We start from the raw sequence: 26,809 nt of genomic DNA on the forward strand, positions 1-26,809 counted from the left end.
TGTGGGAGGCCAGGGGCGATGTGGTGTACCCGCGGTGCCTCGTCTTCCCCGTGCTCGGTGACACCCGGCGCGCCCGGTGTTGGCGTGCCCGGTGTTTTCCCGGTGTGCCTGACCCTTCGCGGCCAGTGGCCCGTGCCCGGTTCTCCCGGTGTGTGCCCGGCAAGCACCCGCGAGTCCCGGTTCTCCCGGTGTGTGCCCGGCAAGCACCCGCGGTTCCCGGTTCTCCCGGTGTGCCCGGAAAGCACCCGCGGTTCCCGGTTCTCCCGGTGTGCCCGGAAAGCACCCGCCATTCCCGGTTCTCCCGGTGTGCCCGGGCCGCCCCCTCAGGCGGGCGGCCGCGCAGTGCACGCCGGGAGGGGCGCGCGCGGCACGCCGGGACACGCACCCGGCGCCTCGGCCGCCCAAGATGGCGGCGGGCGGCCGTCCCCGCCCCCGGCCGCGCATGCGCAGCGCCGCGGCGGCCGCGCCGCTCCCGCCCTCCCTCCCGGCGGCCGCGGCGCCTCTGACAGCGCGGAGCGAGCGGAGCGTCCCCGAGCGCCGGGACCGCGCACCGGAACCCCCGCACCGGCACCGCGACCGCGCACCGGGACCCTGACCCCGCACCGGGACGCCGCGCCGGTGAGTGGGACGGGCGGGTGGCGCCGGAGCCGCGCAGCGCAGCGAGGCGGCGGCGCTGGCGGGGCTCGGTAAGGCCGGGGCCCGCCGCCCCCCTGGCCCGCGGGTTGTCCCGGCCCGGGGCACGAGCGGCCGCCGCTTTCCTCTCCGCTCTCCCCCTCCTCTCCCGCTCCCCGCCCTCGCCCCGCTCCCCCCCCCCTCTCCTCGCTCTCAAAATGGCGGCCGCGCCCGTTGGTGAGGAGGGACCGGGCGGGGCGGGGGGCGGCGGGGGGGCCGGCCCGGTGTCCTCCCCCCGGGTCGGTGTTGGGGGGCTCTGGGGGCCGGGGCGCGGCTCCCCCGCTCCCCGCGGACCCCGGCCCCGCTCCCGCGGTGACTCTGCAGGAAAACGGCCCGGTGGGAGCGGCGGGGCGGGTGCGGAGCCGCCGCCGGGCCCGTGTCTTCGTCCCCCCCCCCCCCCCCGCGGGCCGCGCCGCTCCGTCCGTGACTTAGCAAATACCGGGAGGAGGCGATGGGCGAGGGTAAATAGCGATAAAATAGCCTTCCGGGACGACGGGCCTGGTGTGAGCGCGGAGGGGACCCCGAGCATCCCTCCCCGGTTCCTGCCGGGGGTTCCCCCCTGTCACCCTCCCCGGGCAGGGCCGGCCGTCGGGCGATGGCCCAAATCGCCAGCGCGGCCGAGGCACCGAAAACAAGACGAGAATTAATAATCCAGGGAAAGGAGTAGGTGTTGTTTCAGAATTTGTCTCGCATCCCCAGTTTTCCTGCAGTGCTCAGCAGGGCAGCAGCGATAGGAGGTGGCTCAGACCTTCAGAACCAGCTGCAGCAAAACGGGGGAGGGAGGTCTAATCTCTCCTTCTGGGGGTCATATCACTGCCTGGATGGCTGCAGGTGCATAGGCTTCCCGTGAAAACCTTATAATATTGCTTTAATCTTGTATTAATTACTGCTCGCGAGGTTTTGTTTCGGCAGGAGGTTATACGCAGGCAGGGCTTTTGATGGAAGTTGGGGGGTGGGAGTGGTGCCTCCCTTGAAAAGTTTGGGGTTTGTTCAGTTCTGTGGGCGTGAAATTTTTTTGATTTTTTTTTTTTTTTTTGTTTAAGGTGGATGCAATTAAACTTGACCTTTAATACCAATAATAATGTGACACCTTCCCTTTCTTTGCCATGGTATCACTCGAACCATTTCAATAGTGCTGCAGCAGTGGGCTTGGTTGGTGCAGGTCAAGTCCTTTCATAATGAATTGCCTACTAGGGATGGGGGAAGATTAATCTAAGCTATATTAAAAAAAATTTAATAAACACCGTTTTAATATAATTAAATGTTTGGGCATATTGACCTGGCTAAATTATGTATTTTTGTGGTGATTGTTCTAAGTATATGTTCCTATGACAGTATTGTTCATGGCATTAGGAGGTGGTGGTTAAAGAACCTCCGTTCAGTGATGATCATTTTGTAAATGATTGTGCAGCATTTGCTGGTTTTGGGGAGAGGGAGGGTCTGCTGTCAGAATGTTATTTGCCCTTAGACTCATTTTGTTAAATAGGAAAATTACGTTGGGGAACTAAACAAAGAAAATATTTTAAAACTGTAAGATGCATTGCAAATATCCGGCTTGTTCTCCGGCATCTCGTTTTTGTGTGTTTCTGTTGCTGTTCCCGTGTTTGTGGATGCTGTGAGCGGCCATTGAGCTGGGAAGAGACTGGGTGGAGTAAGGAGGCAAAGCTGCGAAATGGCTCGATTACCCTTTCAGAGCTTTTTTTTCCTCCCTTTGCCGGGGTGGAGGAATACTAATTGCCGTAACAATGAAGTCTCTTCTTTAGGGAAGAATCTAATGGTGCAGGAAGCTTCGGAAATGAAACAAATCTCACATTCTGTTCTGAGACTGATTTTTCTGCAGGGTGGATTTTGATTTGTCTGGCAGTGAGAAGTGACCAGTCACTGTTGCAAAGCCGGATTTTTTTTGTCTGATAACCGCTTCGATTTATCCACTTAGATATGCACTTGTTGAATTGATTTTATTTACATTTTAGATAAGAATTGCAATTTTTGTGCCAGTGCTTTACACACAAGATTTTCTGGAATCTAGAGAAGCCTCTGTATTGTGGCTTCACGCTGTTATTTGTTCATGGAACTTCTTGGTTAGAGCGGATTATGGGTGGGCACACAGAAAAAGACAATCCCTGGTTTCTCTGGTGACCACAGTGGAGTGACTGCTGTCAGTGTAAGACTGGATTGCACTGCCCTTCGTCATGTGCCAAGTTCTTGTAAAATAACGTCTCAGGATTTTGGAAGCCCTTTTGAGCACTGTAGGAGCATTGCTGTCCCCCTTGGGTACTACTGCTTAAAGTTGTGTAGGAAAAGCATTTGAACAAAGGATTTGGGGAATACAATAGGGATTGGAGGAAGCACCTAGGAAGGGCTGCCTATGGAAGTGCTCCCCTGTTCTACATGTGCCTCATGGCATTCCCATCTGATTTTAGTGCTGATTGGAGCAAGTACAGCGTTGAACATGGATGGTTCTGAAGCGGGCTTTGCATTTTCATGGGGGTCTCAGTTCTGGAGTGCAGTTTGTGACAGGAGATGGGCACACAAGAAAGAGACTGTGCTTCTCTTAGTATGCCCAAAATTAAATTAAGGGGCAGTGGTTTCTGCATTATTTCTAGTTCATTCACTTGGAGTAGATGTTCCAGGATTCAATGGCTGCACGAACCAAATACCTGAGTCTAATGCGTATCCAGGCTAAGGCCAATGAAGAACCTAGCAAAACTCTTTCCATCCTAACAGCTTTGCTTGATTTTTGTCCTTGAAATGATGGCAGTCACTTTTTCTACAGGAGTAACTTGTTCATTTGGGTTCTACAGAAGCAAAAGTCATCAACGGTTCCTTTCTGGCTGCACACAGGCTCTGTCTTGCCCGTCCTGCTGACTCCTGTGCCTGTCCTGGCTCCTGTGCTCCTCCCAGCCTGGGAGCTCAGGTTGTGTCTTTGCTCTCAACTTGCTATGGACGGGACAGCTCCAGAATCAACATCTGCTGACGGCATTACAACCTTGTCTTCCATGAAGAACTCCATAGCCCATGTGCATCATTAATTATAATGTATTTACACTTCTTGTGGAGTATTCTGGGCAAACAATAGCTGGACCCCTCTGCCTCAGGGTAGCTCAGGTATAGACTGCATGTGTTTGTAAGTTTTTTTACAACCCTCTGTAGCTGCCCTGTATTCCTGAACTAGAGGGGTTGGAATTACCTAGTAGGAAGGAGAGTGACATTGGAATAGTTCAGTTTAGGGCAGGTCTCTTCTGCTTTGGTGAATTTCAGGTCAATTTTCTAAACTAAAGGCAAAGACTGGGAGAGCAGCTGAAGCATCCATGAAATGGGCACTGAAATACTTGTTAGGCTGAAAATAAGAACTGTGTGGGCCTAAATTCAGGAAATCAAGAGGACAATAGAAATCTGTAATTATTATTAATAGATAATAATTTCAGATTTCCTATGGGGAGCGGGGGAGTTTCCAGCCTCTAACATGTAATTTGTGATGGCAACTGAAGATCTTTCCCGAGGATCAGAGGCATGTGTGTTGATAGAATGGTGCTGGGACTCTCCTGTGAGGTTTGTTACAGAGAAGTCGTTAAGTTATGCACTGTCCGTACTTGCAGATCTGTCAGTGACGTTACAGCTGGCTCTTCTTTCTCCCTTCTATAAGAGCTTATGTATCATTGGCAGGACAACATGACTACTAAAAATGTATTGCACTGGTGAAGCCTTGCCTGGGTTCAGGGGCTTTCTCAGGGGCTACTTTATTATATGGCACAAGGGAATGGGGCTCCTAATGTGGCTTTTGAGGGTTTTATTCATGGGTGATGTTGCTTTATCTTTTGATCTGCCTGACAGAGTAGGCTACACTTTTAAGTTTTTAGAAGTAGACATTTACACTAAGATACAATCCTGACCTTTTTAAAATCAGTTTTCAAGTACATAAAGCTGTTTCCTCAGAATTCTTGCTCTGAATGCTGTCCGTGCTAGGGGAGTGTGAATGGCTGTGCTCTGTGGGCAGGATGGTGCCACCACTGGGGTGCAGAGGTGTGGTGAGAGCTGTAGCTCTGTCACATCAGCTTAATGGTGGGGTCCTGAGCCTAGGTTGGGTTAAATGTCTGGTTTTCGTGTATTACAGTTATTTTAGAACAGAACTTTTCTTCATCCCTACCATGTTCTAAGACTTGCTGATGAGCAGTACGTATTAAAAGCCTTGGCGAGAGCCATGATTTTGTCTGATGAGGAACAGAATTCCAGTTTTACCCTGGAGATGCCAGCTGCTGCGGGTTAGCCCAACAGATGTGTATTGCTAACCTGTATCTTATATCAGTTGCTTAAAAAAGGGCCTTTTCCTTTCAGTTGAGGCAGGACCTGGATGAGGCAATGTTTGTCTCATTCATAATGTTTAAAAGCTTATTCTGTTTTCTTTTTTTTAACCTCCTGCTCTCTCCTTAAGGGATTAGATAGGTGTGACTTAGGCTCTTTTGCTTTTAGTTCACTGTCTTGGAAGCCATCTATCATTTCACTTCCTGCTAGCATCCACTGTCAGGAAATTTCAAAGAAAAAGCTTATGTACTAAGTAAGTATATGCTGAACTCCATTTCCTTGGGACTATAAACATACAGTCCTTTCAAAACTAATGTTGTGCACAGCATTGTCACAGTGACCAATTCCGAGAGCACTGATGCGTGTATAACTATGTAAAAAAATCAACATTATTAATTCAAAGCACTTGCTAGTTAATACATTTGGAATTATTTTTGCCATTTCCTTCTCAATGGTACTGCTTCTGAGTGAGCTCTGCAGTTTGGCTTGGCTGCTTGTGGACTTTGGATAAGGATTGTGATTAAATGAATGTAATAAATACATCGTTGTGGTTGTGATTTTGTTGATTCTGGAACACTTACCTGGTATTTTTTACTAGTAACTTCTTCCTGCAGCCTTGAGAAGGTGTTTCCAGAGATGGGACCATCCATGGTTGAGGTTTGTAGGTGGTGCAGCAGCAGTGTCTGTCCTGTAATTGCCTTGGATCCGTTGTTAAGTAGGTCCCTGCTGAGGGAGTTGGTCGAAGGCTGTTCCAGGCACCTCTTGTTCTGGGGCTGGTTGGTGACTCAGCTGTCACACCTCTTGTGAGGTAGGTGACAGGCTCTGCGGCGTGGTGCTGTACTGGTTTGCATCTGGGATAGCGCAGGGCCATTCATGCCTGAGATTATTTATACCTTGCCTCTTGTATCCGTGTTAATTGTTCCCGTTGTGCTCTGCAAACCTTAAGTTCCTTTGGTTTAATTAGACAGACAAGTGTTCCCCTCCCCACCTCCCCCCGAGATTGCCTCTGCCTTGTTTTTCTGCTTAATGCTAAAGCAAAGGTGTTACGTTTATCCTTCTTTAAGACTAGAGGAAAATCAGCTAGAAGCATCTAGGCTGTTTGCTGCAGATAAATGACTATTTCTTCCATAACGAAACAACATTCACAGCTTGACTTGTGCTGGATTCACCTGCTTTTTGGGGTGAAGAACGAGATTGGATAAACAATTTGGTTTGTTTAAATGCTCATGTCTTTGCAGTCTATTAAGAGGATGATGTCATTAATGAGTGTCTGTATGTATTTTAAACAGATGGTGTCTGTTAAATCACTAGTGGTAGAAGTTTCTGGTTCTCTCACCTTCAGCTCTGTTTTAGAGGCAGGACTAGGTGAAGGTGGGTGATAAGAAAGATGAGACACCTTCTACCAGGACCCTGATTTTGTTATTTTTGGTACTAGTGTCATGAAAGGTTGAACACTGTTCCCTGTAATAGAATAAGATGTTATAGATCGCAATTAACGATGAGCTTTTTGGTTTTGGTTTTTTTACCCCCCCTCTGGGCGAGTGAAACCATTTTTGGTCAACAAGATTTGAAAATGGATAAAGGGCCAACAGTGTTCTCATGACTGAAGAGTGGAAGTTCTGTCTGAGTTCTTGTTTGGATTTCTTTGTGGTTTATACCTTCCCTCATTTCTAAATTATTAACATAGGTGTTCCTTTAAGTTTCCTTCTGGGTATTTTTCTTTATAAATTTAATCAATTTGTGGTCATTTTTGTTAATATCACATTTCCAGTATAACAGGCAGTTTAATGATTGAATTATTTAAATTTGGATGTAGTCCTGTGACCTCTTTTACAGTTATAAATCTGTTCCTTAATTTTTCAAGCCAGAGAAGAATGTGAGGAAGAACTGAGAACAACAAAGTTCAAACCCTGTGCATGCCTGCTGATAGACATATCTAAGTGCAGCACTCTTCTCCTGGTGGTCTAGAATTGCTATCCCAAAATGTGTATGTGTTGTTTGACCTAGCAGTAATGATACTGAAAAACACCCTGCTGGAGTCATCCAGCTGACCCTGATGTGCTTTGCTCTGAGCAAGTGTTGAGTAGCAGCGTGTAACATCGAGCCCGTAACACTACCCCTACCTGCTGTCCTGCCGCTGTCACAACACCCTGAGCAGCAGGGTGGGGACTGCCTTGTCAGAAACCTTCTCACACCTTACAGCTTTATTTTCTACTGCAGCCTGCATTCTTCCTGTTATTGGTAGCTGAATTTACCTGCATCTTCACACAGAATTGAACAGGCAGGTTAGAAGAAAGATGTTTTCCCTTGTTTTCCACCAAAGCCTACATACAGACCTCAGGCTGGAGCTCTGACCTGGAGGAAGCTCAAAGGCTCTAAAACGAGATGGTGTGACAGTGCTCACTCAAGATGTTTCTCCTGAAAATTAATTGTATAGTGCTTCTATCAGAATTGCAAAACTGAAGTGATACATGGTGAAAAAATGTCAAGCTTGAATTAATTTAAAGTCTTCTTTAAAAAAAAATACTTTCCAAGCAAATTTGGCCCAGATTCCTCAACGTCATTTAGTGTTGGTGCCTGGGAAGGTAACGAGGCCAGAAATGTGTTTTGTTGTTTTACAGTCCTAAAGGTGGGTAGTGACTGCCTGTGATGTGTTAAAAACTTAGCTTGAAATAATATGGGAAAGCAGACGGGCATAGGAGTCGATTTCAAAATGCACAGGCGTTTCTTTCGGCAGCATGCTGCGTGGAGCACCCAACTTGCTCCTGGTTTATAGCATCTTGATGACATTCCTTAGCTTTATTTTTCAGATGTAATTGCAACCTGCATTCCAAGTCTTTGGAACATAGGCACTATATCTGATCTGCTGCAGATTGCTTTCTGGTTCCCCATGGATTTGGTGCTGAATTATTTTCAGAACTAAACAACTGTATCAGGTTCTTAGCAAAAGCTGTAAAAGTAGGTGAAACGAGGAAGAAAACAGACATAAAATTTTTCACTTTTTTCATGTTAAAAATATATTTCCTTTGATAAACTTGTAACTGAACTGAAACGGAAAATGTTTTTTGTGAATTATTATAAGCACTGCACAGAATGCTGTACTCTGTGGATACTACATTGATGTATCAAGCAAAGTGTTGACCTACGGGCATTTTGAGACTTCCCCTTAATTGCAGAATAACAGGCTTACTAAACATATGAATTAAAAATAAGGCTCAGAGTTGTAATTCAGATCAGATTTGCTTCTTGTTTTGTTTTTCCCAAATCAAATAGCTGTTGGAGCTCACTTTGTCGTAATCCCTCAGCCAGCTTTACTGATGTAGGCTGAAAAGTGGAAAAAAGATTAACCCAGCTCATAAATGAGTAGCTTTCTCATATTCTTCTACTCATCCCTGCTGGCTTAGCAGGTGATGGATTCCAGCATTTTCTAGGATAAGGTCTGTTTGCTGCACTAAGAGCAGCTGCATGGCTGTGCCTGGGTGATTCTACTGTGGATGAGTTTCCTGCAGTAATGAGGGTCAAGATGGAAGCAGGAGAGGAACTGGATTATTGTACTTGTTACTGTTTTTCTTTCCTATCAACAGATAGAGACATATCTAGGAACCCTTTTCAGGTCCTAATAGTTATGCCTAGGAATCATGGATATTACTTCACTTCTATGGAATCTGGCTTTGAGTACACTTGTAGAAGGAGTTGTCCTATTCTGTGGCTTGAGTGTGATAGAGCAGCTTTTTGCTTATGGGCTTTAAAACAAAATCAGACCCATTAAAAATTAGTTTAAATGAAAAGGAAGTTTTCTTATATACTTGGTAGAATTTAGCAACATAATCCAGAAGTGTAAGAGAACAATTCATGTGGTTTAGTTCTTCCATAAGGACTGTAGCTCTAATTGCCTGGGAATTACTCCCAAATAACCCCTTTAAGTTCTCTTTTTAATGTTATGAAACAGGATACACTGTCCAAGAACCTTGCAAGGACCTCCTGTGCCAGCCATGTAGCAAGAGACAATGCAACAAGAGTTTCTTCTTTAGTAATGCACAAATGGATCCTTTCAGCTTTAAAGAATTGTGGAATTTAATTCTGATTATATCAATTCAGTTACTCTTTTTGGTGGCCTTTGGTTTTCATAAGTGACTGGCCTTTCACTGGGATTGTAAAATTAGCTGAAGAGAGGGAGCTAACTGAAGTAGGATTTTGCATATACTAACAACTCAGAAGTAAACTCCAGGAGTTTTCTTTGAGGTAAAAAAAAACCTTTTAAAAATGATAGACTGTGTTAGAGAAACCCTTGAAAGTTGCTAGCATGTAGCTGGACACTCCAAAGTGTTTTAAGTTTTATATGTGTTATTGACATTTTAAATGATAAGATTTAAATTTGAACCTAAATGTGAGTAATGAAAAACTCTTAATTGATTTCATAGTGTGAACCCAGTTTTGTGTTCCTGATGCTGGTGGTGGCTAATGTGCCTTTTTAACACCAAATGCTTTGTATTAGGTGTGCCTGAGATAGCAATCTGCAAAAGTGATACCCAGTTTTGTTTCCTTCAATAAATGTTCTTGGAGAATATAATTTAAAATGTTGTCATAATAATACTTATGGAAAAAATGGTCTTGAGGCTGAGTTAACTAAAGTGTTAGAATTCAGCAAAAATACAGTTCCTAAAGCACAGCAGTGCTGCGCTAAAGCTTTGTTGAGCTTTCAGAGCTATACTCTGCTGGTCTGTTCTGTATCTGCTGATGCTTTAGCTCTGTAATTGATGCCATGTATCTCTTCTAATTTTTAATATAATGAGCTACAGTTACATGTTTAGTGTACATAGCTTGTCTTTTTGTGGTGAAGACTGTTTATGGAGCCTAAGCAACGGTCATAAAAACTGCAGAAATTGAATTAATTTACTGTTAAGTTCCTGGAGGAGCCATGGACATATATTTGGGATATGCACTACCATGAGGTTGCTGGACAGCAGCAGCAGAGTGAACCTGGGGTGGTGGTGCTGGTGTATGGAACAGTTCACTGCTGCTGCCCGTGTCATGAACCAAGGAATGAAGCTGAAGCTGATTTTTGGTCTTCTTCCACCTCACTGTGGTAGCAGAGCACTGCCAGTGACAAAGGCACTGGCACAGCTGGGTTTGCTGTACCTCAGTCCTGGGGCTCGCTCTGGGTGAGATGGATCACAGCTCAGTTGGGGGTGACTTCTACTGTGACTTTTTCTGAACAGCAGAAATGGGCACTGTTAGTCAGTCGAGCCATTTTAGGGGTGTGTTTATGGTGTTGGTCCTTAAAAGTGTTTTTGACACACTTGATGGGAGCAAACAAAGGCAGTGGAGAACTTTGAACCAAACTTACTGACAAAATCCTGTGGAAGATGCTGAGGTTTGTTGTGATGGTGGAATTTGGTACCTAAGGATACACTTCTGAAAATGGGGATTTGGAAGGGCTTAGGTATATAACCCAAACTGTAGTACTGTTTAGCATCCAGTATACTCCACTAAACAAAATCATAATGAACTCTGAAGAAATTTACAGACTAGATTTGATTTACTTTTTTGTGTGTACGGAATGGGCACTTTTTGGAATTTTAATTCTGGTAATTTTGCTCTTGCTTGATGCTGGTTCTGGTAAATGAACAAGTATTTTTGTCAAGTTGAGACTAAAATGCTGATGAATTAATTTGATTCATAATCTGTTTCTCAGTTTCATTTGGAGAATACGTGTAGAAAATATTTAAGTGTCTCCTGAAGCAAGTATGAACACAGTCATAGAAATACCTACAAGCCAAGACGTATTGTTTATTGGCATAACATACCATGAGCCGAAGGGAATCTCATGCCTGAAAGTGATTATTTTTTCCCTACCTCATTTCTGTGACTGGGCGCGTAGCTATTGTGCTTGGATACCTCCTGTAGAGCTCTCAGCTAACGAATGGAGCTGAACTTGTTTCATTTTGCTGTTGGTGCATTTATGAATCATTTGCAGGTCTCTCATTAAGTTATTGTGAAGTTTTCCAGTAATCTAGGAAGCACTCGAGCCACACTGATAGCCATCAGTGGAAGAGCCCAGTGTTTGAAGCCAGGAAGCGGCAGCGGTCTGTGGAATCCTTCGTCGCCCTGGGGAAGAGGGCGTTCCTGTCCGTGCCAGCTCGGTGCCCGCTGCCAGCGTGGCGTGGGGCTGGCGGGGTGCCCGGCTGGCAGCCGCTGGCCCAAGGGGCGTGTGCTCCCCAGGTGGCACCGGCTGGGCCGAGCGGGGCCTCGGAGCCCCTGCGGTGGCCGTGAGCGTGACCTCAGTGTGACACTCAGGAATCTTTGAACCCCAGTTTAGGAAGAAGGGGGGCAATGGTCAGACATGAAGAGACAGAGGGTCCCACCTATTTTTTTTTTTTTTTTCAAATGAGGAAGTCAGAAGAACCTGCACTGTGCTGTTTTTACCTTTCTTTTCAGATGAGGATTCTTCTGCTTTTCAGGTATTCCTGCTCAGTTTGTTGCTCTTCATCAATAATTCTCTGTGCTTTAGAAACTTGTGCAGGGAAAAATTCTCGTCTGTGATGATTCTTAGCTGTCTCTTTTTAAATTAATTTATTTTTAAAGATTATGCTTTAGTATGCCACTCTCTAGTCCTGCAGCACCAAAGGATTGAAGTAAGTCTGCTATTCTTACTGCTCTGATGTTTCTGCCAGTCCTGAGTATAAAAGCTGATCTGTAGCTGAGTGGAAAGGTGGGCAGTTGGGATGAGGTGCAGCTGCCTGCTGAGGATCTGCTGCTGTTAGTGGAGCTGAGGAGTATGTTTTGTATAGGTAAGGAATGGTTTGTGTTGTTGTGTTATTCTAGAAAACCGTGCGGGTCCTGTGCTGCCAGGAGGAGTGAGAGGTGCCCATTGCACGTGTCGTACCTGTGCCAGTGACAGGTGTTCTGCCAGCTCCACCTGATCTTGCTGAGAACACCTGTAGCCCTCTCTTACTGTCCTTATGCAGAGGTTTGTCACTTGGTGCTTTTGTGTATGCAGACTATTGATAGGGAATCAGATAGGTTTTAAGTTAGAAACTACAACTTGGAGGAGTGTAAGTGAATATTAATAACAGGCACATCATGGTTCACACTTAATTAGTAGCTGTTACTCCATGCATGGCTAGGTTCAGTGTGCTTTTTCTTGTATTTAATAGTGGACAGAGTAAAATTCTCATGCAAAGACACCTTCTCTTTCAGAAGAATATCTAACTCTGTCTTGATGCTGCCTTAATATGCTGATACAAAGTGACCGGTTTGAGGCAAGATGTAATGACCAGGTGGCAGTTCTTTGTGGGTTGTTTTTGTTCCCCAGGTTCCCCCAGAGCTCCAGCTGCCTCTCATGGCTGAGCTGTTGGAGGTGATGGCTGATAGGTGATGGAGGAGGACTGGTTAGTCTTGCTTTGCTGAAGCCTGTATGTCACAAAGTCTGCTCCAGCTGAAAAAATAGGTAGTTCACATAGTGGCACAGGTGTGTAATTAATGGTGGTCCTTTTGGGTTTTTTGGGTTTGGACACTTCTGCTTGAGTGGGTTCTTTCTTTGTGGGTTTTTTTGTTAGTTTTGGTTTTTCTTTGTTTACAGTGGGCTTTGGTTGGTTTTGTTTTGTTTTTTCTGGTTTTGTCTATGAAGGAGGTAGTCCTAAAAATACTTTACCTTCTATTCAGGCGGCTTTGTAGTTAAAAGTTCGGAATACTGCGCAGGGTGCTTGGAACAGACCCTTTGTGGAGGAGCAAGATGCTGTAGATCAGCTGGTTGGTGGCTTTGGCTCAACTGTAATTTGCTAATAGCAAGAGTCGCTGCTTTGCCATTCCAGTACTAGGATCTGTTTCTCACTAACAATTCAGAGTTAGATTGTGGAGCAGCCCAGGTGTTGGGAAGTGGGTATAGGATATGGAGAAGTTTGAGGTTACTTTACATTTGACAGGGAACATGCATTTCTAAAGAGATGACATGTAAAAGATGGATTTGCTAGGCATTCACTGCATAGTGGCGGTTCATAATACAAATCCCACCTTTAGGTTTTTCCTGCGGCAGGCCTAGAGGCAGATTTTGGACGTTTGTGTGTTTGCGTTGCGCTGCCGTGCGCTCGGCAGTGCCCGGGCCCGTTGCGCTGCTCCTGCCGTGCCCAGCCCGGTTCTGCACCGCGTGTCCCGCGGCGCGCCCTCTGCGGGCGCCTCTCGGCACTGCGGGACCGTATTTTGGATGTTAACCAAATTTCTGTTAATTTGCATGTGGTACTCTGCTCTGTACTGAGCACCGGACATCTCTTGAAACCCAGCTGCCTCTTTACCTGGTTATGGGTAAATGTGAATTAGGTTATGGGACAAGAGGAGGTGAAATGTTTGCTTCTGTTTTCTGAAAGGATGAAGCCTGTGCTGTTAGTTTTCAGCTGAATTGTTTCTGAAATAGCTATTGGGGAAGAGGTTAGACTAATTAAATGAGGCATTTCCTGTTCAGAGTGTTCGTATTGTAACTGGCTTGCAGGCAGTATTACGGTGTGCAGCATTTAACGTGGAAGGTCCACCAGTAGGGTGGAAACAAGCAACTTGCAGCTTAAGCTCATTTTGAAGCAGACAGCAGGGCCTAGATAGGTTTAGAAAGAAGCCTCTGATCCCCTGTGATGAATAAGTAGCCATTAATGATATAAGCTTAGTATTTTCCTTACTTTTTTCATAGCAGGCTATTGTTTAAAGAAGGCTCCTTACTGAAATTGTTATTGAGCTGTGATCCTGAAGTCAGTGTACGTGTGTGCCTAGGAGGGGCAGAGGTGAGGCAGCGGGAGCGCGCAGTCCTCAAGCAGTCGGTAGAAAGTTTACAAACCCACCTGCTGTCTCTGAGCTGTCTCTGTGCGTTGCCTCGGTTTATCTCGGTGCTGAGGGCTGGTTGGTCGGTCGGACTTGCTGAGCAGCCTGAGTGAATGATGAGTTCCGTACAGAACCTGCCAGGTGTGCAAGAAGTGCCATTTCAGCACTTCCCATGGTCGTGGTGCTCGCAAGGTCCCTGCAGTGCAGAAAGCAAAGGCAGTGTGGGTTTGGTGATGTCACTGTGGCAGAGGTTGAAGCTGCCCAGTTGAAGCAGATTGTGCACTGAGAATGCTGCAGTTCGTGTTTCTGAATCAAAGCATACTAATGAGCCTGTGTTTTGGAAAAGCACAGCTCCACTGACTTGAACTACCTCGAGCGTGTCGGGTTTCAGCTGTATCCTGAATTGGCTGGCGTTGCCAGAGGTGTTGTGATCACTCCACTGCCTGAGCCCAACTGCAGTCATGGGCCTGTGGCAGCTCTTCCCATGGTAATGGTGCCACTCTGATCAGATTGGAGGACTGTCTAAAAATTTGCCATGTCCTAAACATGGGTGAGATGAAGTATTAACTCTAAGTAAACTACATTAACACATGACTGAAAAGAAAACAAGTATTGCCTCTTAGTCAAAGGTTCTTCGAAACCCCCTCAGGTGGTGGTACTGGAGTGGGAAAAGTCATTTGTGTGCTGCAGTTGTGTAGCACTGTAGCTGCAAGGGCCCCATGCTGGGGTAGAGCCAGAGCCTTTAAAGATGCTGTTTGGGTAAATCTAAGAAAGCTGCCTGAGGAATGCTTGTTTCAAAGAAACAAACAATGTCTCTTTCTCCTCCTTGTAGATGGATTGAATCTTCTGTGTTGAATGCCTCTGGATTTCCTATTTGATTTCACGTCTGGGGAAATACTTGTGATTTAAGCCACTGTGGCAGACTGAATTGTGGATCCTGGGTTCCCAAGACTTTAGCTCTTGAGGAGAAGCCACTGCTCGATCACGTTAACCTGACATCTCAGCCACGATGGTGCTGTCACAAAGGCAACGAGATGAACTGTAAGGGATCATTCTTTTTAAGTTTGTGTTGCATTTTCATTAAACTTCAATTATTAGCATTTGTTCCAAAATAGATTTTAGAGTGTCTCTGTTCACATGCCCTTTAAGTACTGTGTATTGTGGTTTGGATCCCTCTATTCTTTATTTTTGATAGAACTGCTGGTATTTGAAACTAGAATTGGGAAATGATGAAAATATAATTTCAGAGTTACTGATGGCATAAAAAAGGGTTCTTCAATTTGCAGTAAGCACATTGCAATATAAGCTGCAATGTGTGAATTCTACATTTGTCTTGAGTAAATTCTGGAAATTTTTTGCTGTTTTACTTCATAACGTAGACAAGGATCTGATCAGAATGTACTATGTTGTAATGACAATATTTCTCTGAGTCCTTAAACTGTATTTAAAATGTTCTTTTGTAGAAATCGAGCGATAGCAGATTACCTCCGTTCCAATGGCTACGAGGAGGCATATTCAGTTTTTAAAAAGGAAGCTGAATTAGATGTGGTGAGTTCAAACAAGATTCTTCACCTATATTTTAGTTCAGAAGTCAGTTTTACGGCATTTGCATCTGTTCTGAACCTTTGTGTCTGTTACCTACCTGTTAATTCAGATAGTTTCAGAAGAGGAGGTGATGAGCTCACACAGCTTATTGCCTTACCAGAAAAGGGAAAAATAATCATTGGGTGAGTTGGCCATTTCTGAGCAAATGGTTCTATAACCAGATTTGAAATGGTCTGAGACTGTGCAACTTTGGAGACTGACTTCACTGGGGATCTTTGAGAAACAGGAAGACAAAACTGGATTAGTTTTGTCCTCTGCTTTGTCATACAGAGCCAATGTTGGAAAATTCTTTTGAGGTGTAAGTTAGGTCAGGAGTTAAGTCATTGCCTGAGTCTGTTGCATACCTCTTGGGTAGCCATGTAGTAGGAGGGCAGGCTGAAACAGTTCATAGAGATTCATCATCCAGTAAGGCCAGGTTGGACAGGGCTTGGAGCAGCCTGGGCTAGTGGAAGGTGTTCCCCCGCAGCAGGGGTGGTGGAACAAAACGAGATTCTGGGTCCCTTCCAACCCATACCAGTCTGTGATTGTGTGCCCAGCTCTGGTAAGCTCTGTTTGCTTAGACTGTACAGATGCCAGTGACTCAGACCAGTCATTTCTTGCAACTTCATTCTGTTGATTTGCTTTTGTCACAGATAATTTGGTATAATTTTTAACTTGGCCATCTATTAGCATAGGAGGTGTGCATTTTATATGGCTACAGCTGGATTGAGTAGTAAACTTCTGTGTGCTGGATAAATCCTTGCCTTTTCTTTATTACATATCTTGCATTGTTCTTTTTCCGAAACGCTTGAAGTTTGACTTAATTTCTCCAATTTGCCTAGTATTGAATAAATAAGTAGAAGTGACAAATTGAAATACCATACTTACAATTGAAAATCCTAATATCATTTCCCTATCTGCCTTATCTATCAACCTAATTTAGTCTCCTCTTCCCAAAGCTTAGGAAAGCAATCTAAATAGGTTAGATGGTCCTGAGGGAAAGAGAAAGCACAGTTGCTAAAAGTTTCACGACTTTTATGCAAGAAAATCTGAATTGGAGTGGGCTATATTAAAGTGGAAAGAAAAGGTAAAGGCTGAAATTATTTGAGTAAATTGGAATGATTGATGTGTAGCTCTACAAAGAGAGATTTAATTTTCGTATAGATTATTCATGCAAATAATTCCAGCTTTCACAAGTGCCCCCCTATAGTAGTAGATTAACATCTGTCCCTAACCAAGGTAGCGAGTCCTCAGAGCTTTTATCTGCTGTGGAGTAAGCCTTGGCATGGTTATTTTCTATGTCTGTTATCTTCATCTCATTTAGGATTATTGTAGCATGAGACTGTAATTTTGCAATGGAGAGCAAGTGCAACACTTAGTTACTTCTGCATCTCTGATGTTTGTTTTTCTGTGTTGCTTTTCTTCCTCTTTCTTTAAATGCTTCTTCTCAGAATGAAGAGTTAGATAAGAAATATGCTGGACTTCTGGAAAAAAAATGGACATCTGTTATAAGATTACAAAAGAAGGTAAGTAGAGATCTGCTGGCTGTACACATATAACAAGCTGGCCCAGAAAGCATTCAGCACTGAACACCCATGTGCAGTCCTGAAGCTGGAGAGGCAAGAGGTGCCTTGAGGCAGTTGGTGAGCAGGGAGATGGAATCGCTGTGTGCAGGGGGTCAGGCTGGGCTAGGAGGGAGGAAAAATCTGTGCTGCCTGTTGTCTGTGGCCATGGCCCTAGAGGGAAGGGGCCATTAGCTCCAGTGCATTCCAGTGAGGGATTGTGCTGCAAGTGGAGAGTACAAAACTCTTTTTAGTCATGCTTCAGTGGCTCAAGAGTGTATTAAAAACAAAAAAAAACCCTAAAATCAGTGTGTTAACAATAAAGTCCTATCCCATGTGCAGGTTAATACAGCGAGGGTTTATTAGCCCTCTGGTGTTTCTGTTGTTGGTTAATGTGTGTGCTAGCTCCAACAGGACACAGAATTCCTGCAGCAGTAGCATTCCTTTTTGTTAGCACAACCTTCTTTGGTAGTTTGGCACAATAGTAATTCAGATGTATTTGTACAGTGTGTGAGTAGAGGGGATTTTGTAGAACTTATTTTTTCCTGTGAAAATATTTGGGAATTTGAAAAGAATAAATTATTAATGATTAAATTATTAAGAATTAACTATAAATTATTAAAGAATAAGCTATGACTTATTAATTTCGGTTTGATTTTTAAAACCAGTGCTACTGGATGTTGATAATCAGTTTTGATCCATGCAGTCTTTGCTTTACTGTGAGTTTTGGAGTCAGTTGTCATTTGGATTACTAGTGAAGAAGGTGAATTAGATCTTGTATAAAACTGGAAATGAAAGGTCTCTTTAAAATTCTTACACTTAGGTAATGGAATTAGAATCGAAGCTGAATGAAGCTAAGGAAGAATTTACATCAGGTGGACCTCTTGGTCAGAAACGAGACCCTAAAGAGTGGATTCCTCGTCCTCCAGAGAAGTATGCGTTGAGTGGGCACAGGAGTCCTGTCACTCGAGTCATTTTCCATCCAGTTTTCAGTGTTATGGTCTCTGCTTCAGAGGATGCCACAATAAAGGTACGTGTGTGCTCCACAGAACTGGCTGTGGACTAGGTGACATCAATAAATGAAACTTGTTCTCTTCTTGGGCTTATCATGCTTAACGTTAGCTGAGAAGCAGTTTTCAAAATGCATGAATTCAGTTAACTTATAAGTAACAAAATCACATAAAAAGAAATTTATTTTCCTCTACTGTTAAGCTTTTTAGGGCTGTCTGTCTCTTGCTTGATTAATTATTGAACAAGGTGCCAGAGTGGCCTGCAGAGTGCAGATGTGAGGCTGGAGAATACAAAGAGTAATGGGCTGCTGCTAACAGGTTGTCTGTTCCCTTGTCAGGTGTGGGATTATGAGACAGGAGACTTTGAGAGAACCCTGAAGGGGCACACAGACTCTGTGCAAGATATTTCCTTTGACCACACTGGCAAACTCTTGGCCTCTTGTTCTGCTGATATGACCATTAAGCTATGGGATTTCCAGGGCTTTGAATGCATCAGAACTATGCATGGTAAGGTATAAAGGGATTGATTTAGCAGTCTGTAAAGTGAAGAGTTTTTTTTGGGGTTTTTTTGGGGTTTTTTTGTTGGTTTTTTTTTTTTAATCCAGGAAAACTGCTGATGTGCAAAGGGGTTATACACCAGAGTATTTTCCAAAAGAAAAAGGGGGGATATAATTTGAATGCCCTGTAAATAGGGAATGCATGCAGTGTTTATGGAATGAAATAGCATCTTAAATCTACTATGCATGATGGTGTAGGAAGCATCTCATAATGATACTGAAATAAAATGACAGAGGGATTTTAGCTTTAAATATTAAATGCTTGCTAGACACTAAAACTGCCTTCAAGTGGGTGAAAGATTCCTTCCTTCAGCCCTCTGTGTTCCTGATGCAGGAAGGGAGGAATCAGTGCAGGGTGGCTGTAGCTGCTCCATGCAGGGTTTGGCTGCGTGTGTTTGATCACACGGGAACGTTCCCTTTGCACTGGGTTTGAAAGCCATAGGAAAAATGAGAAAGTACAACACCCACAGCTGTAAGATTCTAATATTGACAGCAAATGTTTTTTATAGTCTTATGTAAGAGCTTTTTTTTTGCTTTTAGGATCTTCTTTTAGAAGTGGTGAGTAGAAATAGAGAATGTTTGAGACTTAAAAAAATAAACACCCACCCATAGGTATATGCAAGTAAACAAAAAGCACCTTTAAGGATGCTCAGTGTCTGGACTGTGTAGGTTCTAAAAATATGGATGATTATTTCATAAAACCTCAAGTTTACATGTAAAGATGATTCAATAAAACATGCTCTGCTACTGTAGCTACTTGACCAAGATGAAAAAAAAAGGCAAGTCCTGTGTGCTCTGTGAAAATTCTGCCAGTGCCACTTAAAGGCTTTATTTTGTTTTTAGGTCATGATCATAACGTTTCTTCGGTAGCCATCATGCCCAACGGAGATCATATAGTTTCTGCCTCAAGGGATAAAACTATCAAAATGTGGGAAGTCCAGACAGGGTAAGTGCACTTGTGAGCAAACAGCACCAGAACAAAAGCGAGGAGAAACCACTGTGTGTAGAAACGGGACACAGGAATCTGAATGTCAGCAGGCACTCTTTGAATTGAGAAACGATGTTCTGCCATTTTGAGTAATTCACTGAAAGATTCTGCCTCAGTCATTAGGCAGAGGGGTTTAGATTTAATACTGACTAATTAGAGCTAACTGGTTTTATCTTTTTGGAAGCTATGAGGGTACATCTCTATCTCATGAAGAATTAGGAAAATAAATTCACTGGTTAACCATGAGTTTAAAGGGAGTATCTGTTACCTTTTTTGACACAGATCAAGGTGTCTCCTGATTTTTTTGTCTTCTTGCTTGTTTCATTTATCAGTTGTCTCTCTAATAACCGAAATGACCTGTAAATCTCTACTTGTTCTTAAAATAACTGTTTAATGCAAGTAGTCATGTCAACTTAATTTCCCCCCAAGTTTCCTGCTTTTTGCCTTAACAAGTTTTTGCTAGCTCCTAGCTGCCACTGCTTTCTCCTGTCCACGTCCTTTCCACAAACTCTTCATGGCGTGCTCCATCACCTGCCGGGATGAACATGTGTGCACTAAAGTATTTTATCTTAACCACTGAGTAGGTGACGTGTCCTGGAATTTCCGAGGCAGGCACAGGGGGTTGTTGCGCCGGGGGCTGAGTGACGCTGTGTTTTCTGCACAGTTACTGCGTGAAGACTTTCACGGGGCACAGAGAATGGGTGCGCATGGTGCGGCCCAACCAGGACGGCACCTTGATTGCCAGCTGCTCCAACGACCAGACGGTGCGCGTGTGGGTGGTAGCGACAAAGGAATGCAAAGCTGAGCTCCGGGAGCACGAGCATGTGGTAGAGTGCATTTCCTGGGCTCCCGAGAGCTCCTACTCCACCATATCAGAAGCCACGGGATCAGAGGTAACATTCCCGGGCTGTTACACAAGCACGCGCAGGGAGGTCTCTGTCCGTGCTCTGTGTAGCACTGACAGCCGCTGAGCTTTGGGCTCAAAGCCTGGCAGGTACAGCAGCTGTATGAGTACTTCTGTCCGAGTATCTGGGTGTGCAGCTAAGCCCCGTCTCGGCTTCCCAGGATCCAGCTTTTGTGTTTAGGACCTATCCTTGCACTAGTGAAAGTGAACTTTGGGGAGATATCTGTTCAGGGAGGGGTGAGAGTGGGCCCACTGTCTTGTATTGCAGCAAAGAAATGTGTAAAGCAGCTTCTCTGGCAGAATGTGAAGATTATAAGGATGCTTAGCAATTGGAAGGTAGAGGGGGGAAGGAGCCAGTCAGGAATGCAGAATAAAGCTGCCTTGAGTGCAGTGTGCACTGTGCTGGAGTCAAGCACCGATTGCTGTGATTTACTGTACAGCTACTGATGGAGAAAGCATTCCTTAACTAAAATGAATCACAGTTTGTGTGATCACCCATACCTCTTCTAGTGAGCCTCAAGAAAGGCTAAAGGCCAGAAGAAATTTTCGTTCTAAGGATGTTAAAGTGTAGAGAAAAGGAAATCGAATTAAGCTCCAGTTTCTAGTCAAGCCCCCCCCACCCGGCATTGCTGTTTTGCCCTCTGCCTCCAAAGGCCATTATAATCTTTTAATTATAAGTAATTAAAACCAAAGTCCGTGCGTCCTTCCTGTGGCCGTGTGGGCTCTGCAGTGGTGCCTCCCCTGCCCCCTGCTGGTGGGATCGGGCACAGCCCGCAGGGGAGCGCCTTCCCTGCACACCTGGGGCAGGTGAGAGCTCGGCCGGTGGTCACCGTGCAGGGACACACACGGAAATCACTTCACAGTAGGAAGTTTTCAGAAATTCCTAACCCTGCTTCGCTGCATTTTATGAAGAATGTGAACACAAAGGTATGTGTGAGCTGCATCCTCATCCCGAGATGTGGCACTTGAGATGTGTCTGCTGTTAACAGAGGCTGTCTTGCAGTAGGCAAGTGTGTATTTGGCTTGGAATCAGCAGGACAGACAACCATTTCTTTTAACAGATTGTGTAATTCTCCTAGCATTAGTACCAGTGCCTGTGACCCAGCTTTGTCGGTGTGGGTTTACTTGCTGTAAGCTGTTGTATGATCTGATCTTGGTACTAAACAATATCACTGGGAAGGGATCTGCTTCATTCCTCCTCTTGCCACTTTCATCCTATGTGTACCATAATTTTCTGTAGACTAAGAAGAGTGGCAAGCCTGGGCCTTTTCTGCTGTCTGGATCCAGAGACAAGACCATTAAGATGTGGGACATTAGCACTGGCATGTGCCTTATGACACTTGTAAGTCCATTGGTGTTTTTTCTGGCAGTTGTAGATGTATATGTACAACCAGTTTTAATGAAATGTATTATCTTGCATGTCATGTTTTCAAGAGAAGCCATAGTTATAATGATTCAAATGCTGGAAATACAGTTTTAATGGCTTCTGTGGTTCAGATCTTGTTGCTAAGAAATACTGACAGTCTCCAAAATGATTGTGTGAATGCAGTACTGTGGTGTAGGTTCTGTGATGAGTAGCTTGGTTTGTTTACAGAAATGCTGGTTATTATCTGAATTGTGTCTTCTGAGAAATATCATGTTGTTGCCACGTGTGGGACTTCCCGCGGGCCATAGCCTGCTGTTCCCAGCTCTGATCCTGGCTGGACTGGGTGGTGGTGCTGGGGGTGGAGAGCAGAACTTGTGCAGATCACATGAGGACTGCTGTTTGTTTGCCTTCAAGTACAGGAACTTGCATTGTTGGGAGGACTGATAGAGGTGTAATAATAGAAACTGGAGATAAGCTGTGAGTTCTGAGAGGTCTCAGGAGCTCAGCGCTGTCCTTGCGGGGCCAGGCAGGGGTCCCTCAGCGTGCCGTAGTGCGAGGTGTGGGATGCTCAGCTCTCAGCCTGCTCACTGATCTCTCCTTGTGCACAAGGTGGGCCATGATAACTGGGTACGTGGCGTCCTGTTCCATTCTGGGGGAAAGTTTATTTTGAGCTGTGCTGATGACAAGACTCTCCGTGTCTGGGACTTCAAGAACAAGCGATGCATGAAAACCCTCAACGCGCACGAACACTTTGTTACCTCTTTGGGTACGTATTGCTCCCTGTGCCAGAGCTGCTGCTTCCCCACTGGCTGCAGCTGGCACCAGGCTGGCATGCACCTTTGGGCCCTAGTGGCACTCTGTGCAGAAGAAATGAACTAGAAATTAACTCCAGTTTCTAGTCAAACCCCCCACATGTGAGTTGTAGAGTTGGAGTGTACTGGATTTTTCCACTTCTGCTGCACATGGATAAGAATGTTAACTGACAGGGAGTTCTGGAACCTGTCACCAACACGTGCAGGCATGTGGGGAGGGCTCTAGTGTCAGTGCTTGCCCAGCAAAAGGAAAAGAAGGGTGTGCACAACAGTCAGAAAAGAGTTCTTTGAATTCCTGGACATTCCTGATTCGTGTTACCAGGTCTTGGTAACAGCATGAGAAAATTTGGCTACAGAAGTACGGCCGAGAGCTTTGGAATTTAGCCTTTGAGCTGGTAGAATTGTTTTGAAAAAGCAGTGCCATTCAGTGAGAGTAGGAAATGCTGAAGTTCTGGGTTCACTGGTAACGTGAGCTTTTGTCTCCTGGCAGATTTCCACAAGACAGCCCCGTACGTGGTGACTGGGAGTGTAGATCAAACAGTAAAAGTGTGGGAGTGCCGCTGATGGAGTTCACAGTGACCCCCTTTCCTCTGGATGCACTCAGATACCATGGTTACCCATTGAGCTCTGTTTAAATAAATATTGTCCTTTCATGTAAATTATTCTGGATGTAGATTGAGCTTATTAAATGTTACACACAAAGTATTCATGCATGGTGAATCCAAATTGTATACTGTAAATTTACATACGTTGTCTAGAAGTACCATAGGTTTAAGAACATGGGCTGGCATTGGTCACATCAGACCTGAGAAGGCAGAAGTGGGATGATTGGAATAGGGCACTTAACTGAATAGTTGACAGTGTCGTTATGTCGGATAATTATACCTGTTTTTCTTTCTGCTGTCTGTTGGTGCCTGAATTGGTGACCTCATTTGGGAAAAGTTTTGTAGGGCTCTTTCAGAAATGTGTATCTATGTAACATCACTTAAGTGTGCTTAATAAATCTTCTCTAAGAATACTAGATAATAAGGCTGCAATTCAGAATCTTCTGAACCTTATATGTAATTAATGGAAATTAATTAAACTCTGGAATATTTGTCATGAAACATTTGCCAAATCAACAGAAAACATTTGTTTTGGCCTCCTATCACGCAAGGGTTGGTATATTTATAGAACTGACTGTAAACCTGAAATAAGACAACAAATCTTAGTCGCAGCTGATGTGATAAATGTATTTATTTTTTATTTGGTCATTCAATGGTTAAGCTGTGCTGTTAAACTAAGTTTAAATGGTTTTTTGTTTGTTTTTTTTTTTTTAATGCTAGACAAACTTCCAGGAGGAGTTGTCCATCCCACTAGAGTTTAGTGATCCAGTTTCCAGTAGAGCTTCCTCTCCCAAATGACTGCCATGGTCCAACTTGCTGTTTGCTTTCCATGTTTGTTAGAGATGTGCAATTCCTAAATACCTATTTACACAGCAGGATCAAAGGACACTTCCCTCATTCACTGGCAGGAAATTGGGGTATGCAAAAGTTTTTTGGTTTCCTTAGTGCCTCCTTGGACAATGAGGTGATCCTCACCTTGGCAATGTGGCTCCAGTAAAAACATCCTGGGGTTTGCAAGTGGAGAAAAACCTTGGGCTGCAGCATTGAAATGCTTTAAAGGAGGCACTGAGTATCTTGAGAATCAGTTGACAATGGCAGGTCACATCCATGCAGGCTTCTAAAAGAAAGATGCCATGAACAAAGCCCACACCCTTCTGTGGGAATGATGATAAACATTAAAACCAGACCCAAATCCTATCAGCAAAACCAGCCCAGCTCAGTTATTAGTATTTATGTTGTTTGGTGTACACAATTTTTAATTTGCATATCCCTAAAGTTACATATTTTGACCTGAAATTAATGGAAATATTATAAATTAATATTTTAATCAGCATTTTTGTGACAGATTCCATTGTAGATAACCAAGAATTACAATACTTATCAAACTAACCAGGTGTTTTTAAAAATCAACTTTAAAATTGACAATACAATGAAGTACCAGGCTGATGTTTCAACAGGTGAATTTGTGCTTTATTTTATTCCTTTGGTTTAATCCATGGCTTTTAAAATGTCCCTTTTAAAGCTGAGAGTCCCTGACCAGCATAGGGTGGGCTGGAGGGTGAGCACACTGCACTGGTGAGGGGGAAACTTCCACAGTGAGCCCAGAAGGAGCCTTTGTTCTGTGGGAGAAGCTGGATTGGGGTGTGGGATCCTCTGGGAAGCGGTGGAGAAAGCGGGGTTCTGATGTGGGGGTTTCCAGAGCCAGTTTAAGATCCAGGCTAATCTCTTAAATCCAGTGGTTTCTGTCATTCTCAGTGTGTGTTGCTGCATAAGCATGCACGAATAAAGTCTGTTTTGTTCATTAGCTGCTTGGACTGGAAAAATTTGCTGCTTTTTGTCCTATTGGAGAATTCCAGATACACAAATAGTGCATCTTAAATCCCTCCATGCATCTGCAACTGTAAAGTAATAACATCTGTTTAATTCCTGGTAGGACCTAGAAACTTTATTTAAGTCTAAAGTAAGCCACCCTCCTGTACATAACTCAAAACCTGAATGAGAAATTAAAGGTACCTGTGATGTGGAAGTTGTCTACTGCATTTTTTCCCTGTAGCAAAGAAGCATTTAGCAGGACTCCCGGCCCCAGTGTGTGCCACTGCTGGGTGAGACTCAGCACTGCTCCTGTGCAGAGCAAGCCTTCTGGGGCAGCAGGGAATGATCTCAGGGATGGTCCCGACCACACCAAAGCTGAAGCCCTGGTTGGAAGGGAGCCACACCACAGGCATGGGAGTGAGGGGGACCCTCTGGGACATGCTGTGGAACCGTCCCCACTGTTACTGTCAGCTTGTGCTGTGCCTTTGCTGTGATCAGATCTGCAACAGTGAGGTTACTGGGTCATTAATGAACTAAATGCATTGGAGGGGGCCAGAGGTTCACTGGTGCTTTGGCACTTCCTGACTAAACCTGGCAGCACGTGCCAGGACCAGCTCTGGCCTGCCACCAGAGCCACTGCGGATCCCTGGGCTTAGCCACACGGGCCAGAAAGTGCAACATCTTTTGTGGTTTAGATAGAAGCTGGAGGTTGATGTTTTATACCATCTTGCACTTTAGAAGGTGAAACAAACCCATCCTGCTTTTGTGTGTGGTGTGACCAATGTGTGCCCGGGACACTGAGGAAAGGAAAACAACCCCTGGTTGGTAGTGAGTGGGGACTGTGGGCATGGGGTCCCTGCCTCTCCTCTGCCGCTTCCTGTCCATGTGAACTGCCTGAGAAATCACTCTTAGACAGCTCCTGACTCCCCTGAGAGCTGTTTAAAAGGAAAAAATACTTTGTTTTTGTAGACAGTGGTGGCTTGGTAATCCTTTAATGATTTGAATATTGCAAATGCTGAGTTGAGTGAAGGAAAAGCGCCCTTGGAGTGAGCTGTTGTGTCCAGCTGTATATAACGTCCGTGTATTAAATCAATACCGAGAGTCCTGTAGCAAGAGCACGTGCATAGAGGGGTGGGATGGACGGGGGGGGAGTGGGGGGGTCGCGTTGGATTTGCAAGTCACAACTGGCGTTAACTGGCCTTTTTATCTTTCCACTGTGTCATGTAAGTAGCTGCTTTCCTGTCCTGCCTGTCCCTCAGGCTTCCCCGAGTTCATTCTGAAGAGAAGTTAGCAAAATCCTCACGCTTTAGAGTCGATCCCGACATCGACGTGAAGGCAAATGTCAGATGTTTGTTTGAGCGCTGTTAGAGGTTGCAATTGGAGAGAACAGTTCCCAGGCTGTAGGAGTTAACTGAAGCTATTGACACAATTAAAGCAAAATCGGTAAAGGAATGTATATAATACTGCTCTGTGTTTTACAGTAAGATTTGTTGCTCTCAGACTGTGTAAAACAAAATTTATTCATGTTTTCTGCATATTAAAAAAATCTTATTGTACCAATTGGTAAACTATTAAATGCATATAAAACTAGATGTGGTTTTGTTTCCTTGGATGCAAGAATTAAAACTATTTTGAAAAAAGCTATTGGTGTTTCACCCTCAGATTTTGCACCCACCTGCTTTGCCCTTGCTCTGATTTTAATTTAACTTGTGCTCACCTGAGGCTGCAGGAAGTGGTTTTGAGCTGGTTCATGGCAGCTGGAGTAGTGAGAGGTTTTGTTGTTTGGTCCGATGCTATGGGGTGCTGCAGGAAATGTTCTGGAGGGCTAAG

At 44.6% G+C, this 26,809-nt stretch overlaps 1 protein-coding gene across 2 annotated transcripts; it reads left to right on the forward strand.

Moving 5' to 3' along the window:
- The first annotated feature begins 467 nt into the window (after window positions 1–467).
- PAFAH1B1 (platelet activating factor acetylhydrolase 1b regulatory subunit 1) lies at window positions 468–26,569 on the forward strand. Of its 2 annotated transcripts, none has more exons than XM_053995503.1 (11): window positions 468–618; window positions 14,612–14,820; window positions 15,243–15,327; window positions 16,815–16,889; window positions 17,749–17,955; window positions 18,274–18,442; window positions 19,336–19,438; window positions 20,145–20,373; window positions 21,625–21,726; window positions 22,360–22,516; window positions 23,053–26,569. In XM_053995503.1, exons 2-11 carry the CDS (start codon window positions 14,789–14,791, stop codon window positions 23,124–23,126), a joined length of 1,233 nt encoding a protein of 410 aa, XP_053851478.1. In that variant the 5' UTR covers window positions 468–618; window positions 14,612–14,788; the 3' UTR covers window positions 23,127–26,569. The 2 variants fall into 2 exon arrangements, with proteins under 2 accessions (XP_053851478.1, XP_053851479.1); XM_053995504.1 differs by lacking the exon at window positions 468–618 and adding an exon at window positions 668–686.
- Window positions 26,570–26,809: the final 240 nt, after the last annotated feature.

This window comes from Vidua macroura, chromosome 20 (genome assembly GCF_024509145.1).
Source record: "Vidua macroura isolate BioBank_ID:100142 chromosome 20, ASM2450914v1, whole genome shotgun sequence".
Lineage (NCBI taxonomy): Eukaryota > Metazoa > Chordata > Aves > Passeriformes > Viduidae > Vidua > Vidua macroura.

Bases quoted from the DNA above. Each gene is read 5' to 3' on its own strand.
- PAFAH1B1 (XM_053995503.1), top strand. From the start codon at position 14,789: ATGGTGCTGTCACAAAGGCAACGAGATGAACT. The intron at 15,328-16,814 runs GTGAGTTCAAAC...GCTTCTTCTCAG, and splicing joins AGGAAGCTGAATTAGATGTG to AATGAAGAGTTAGATAAGAA. The intron at 22,517-23,052 runs GTACGTATTGCT...GTCTCCTGGCAG, and splicing joins ACACTTTGTTACCTCTTTGG to ATTTCCACAAGACAGCCCCG.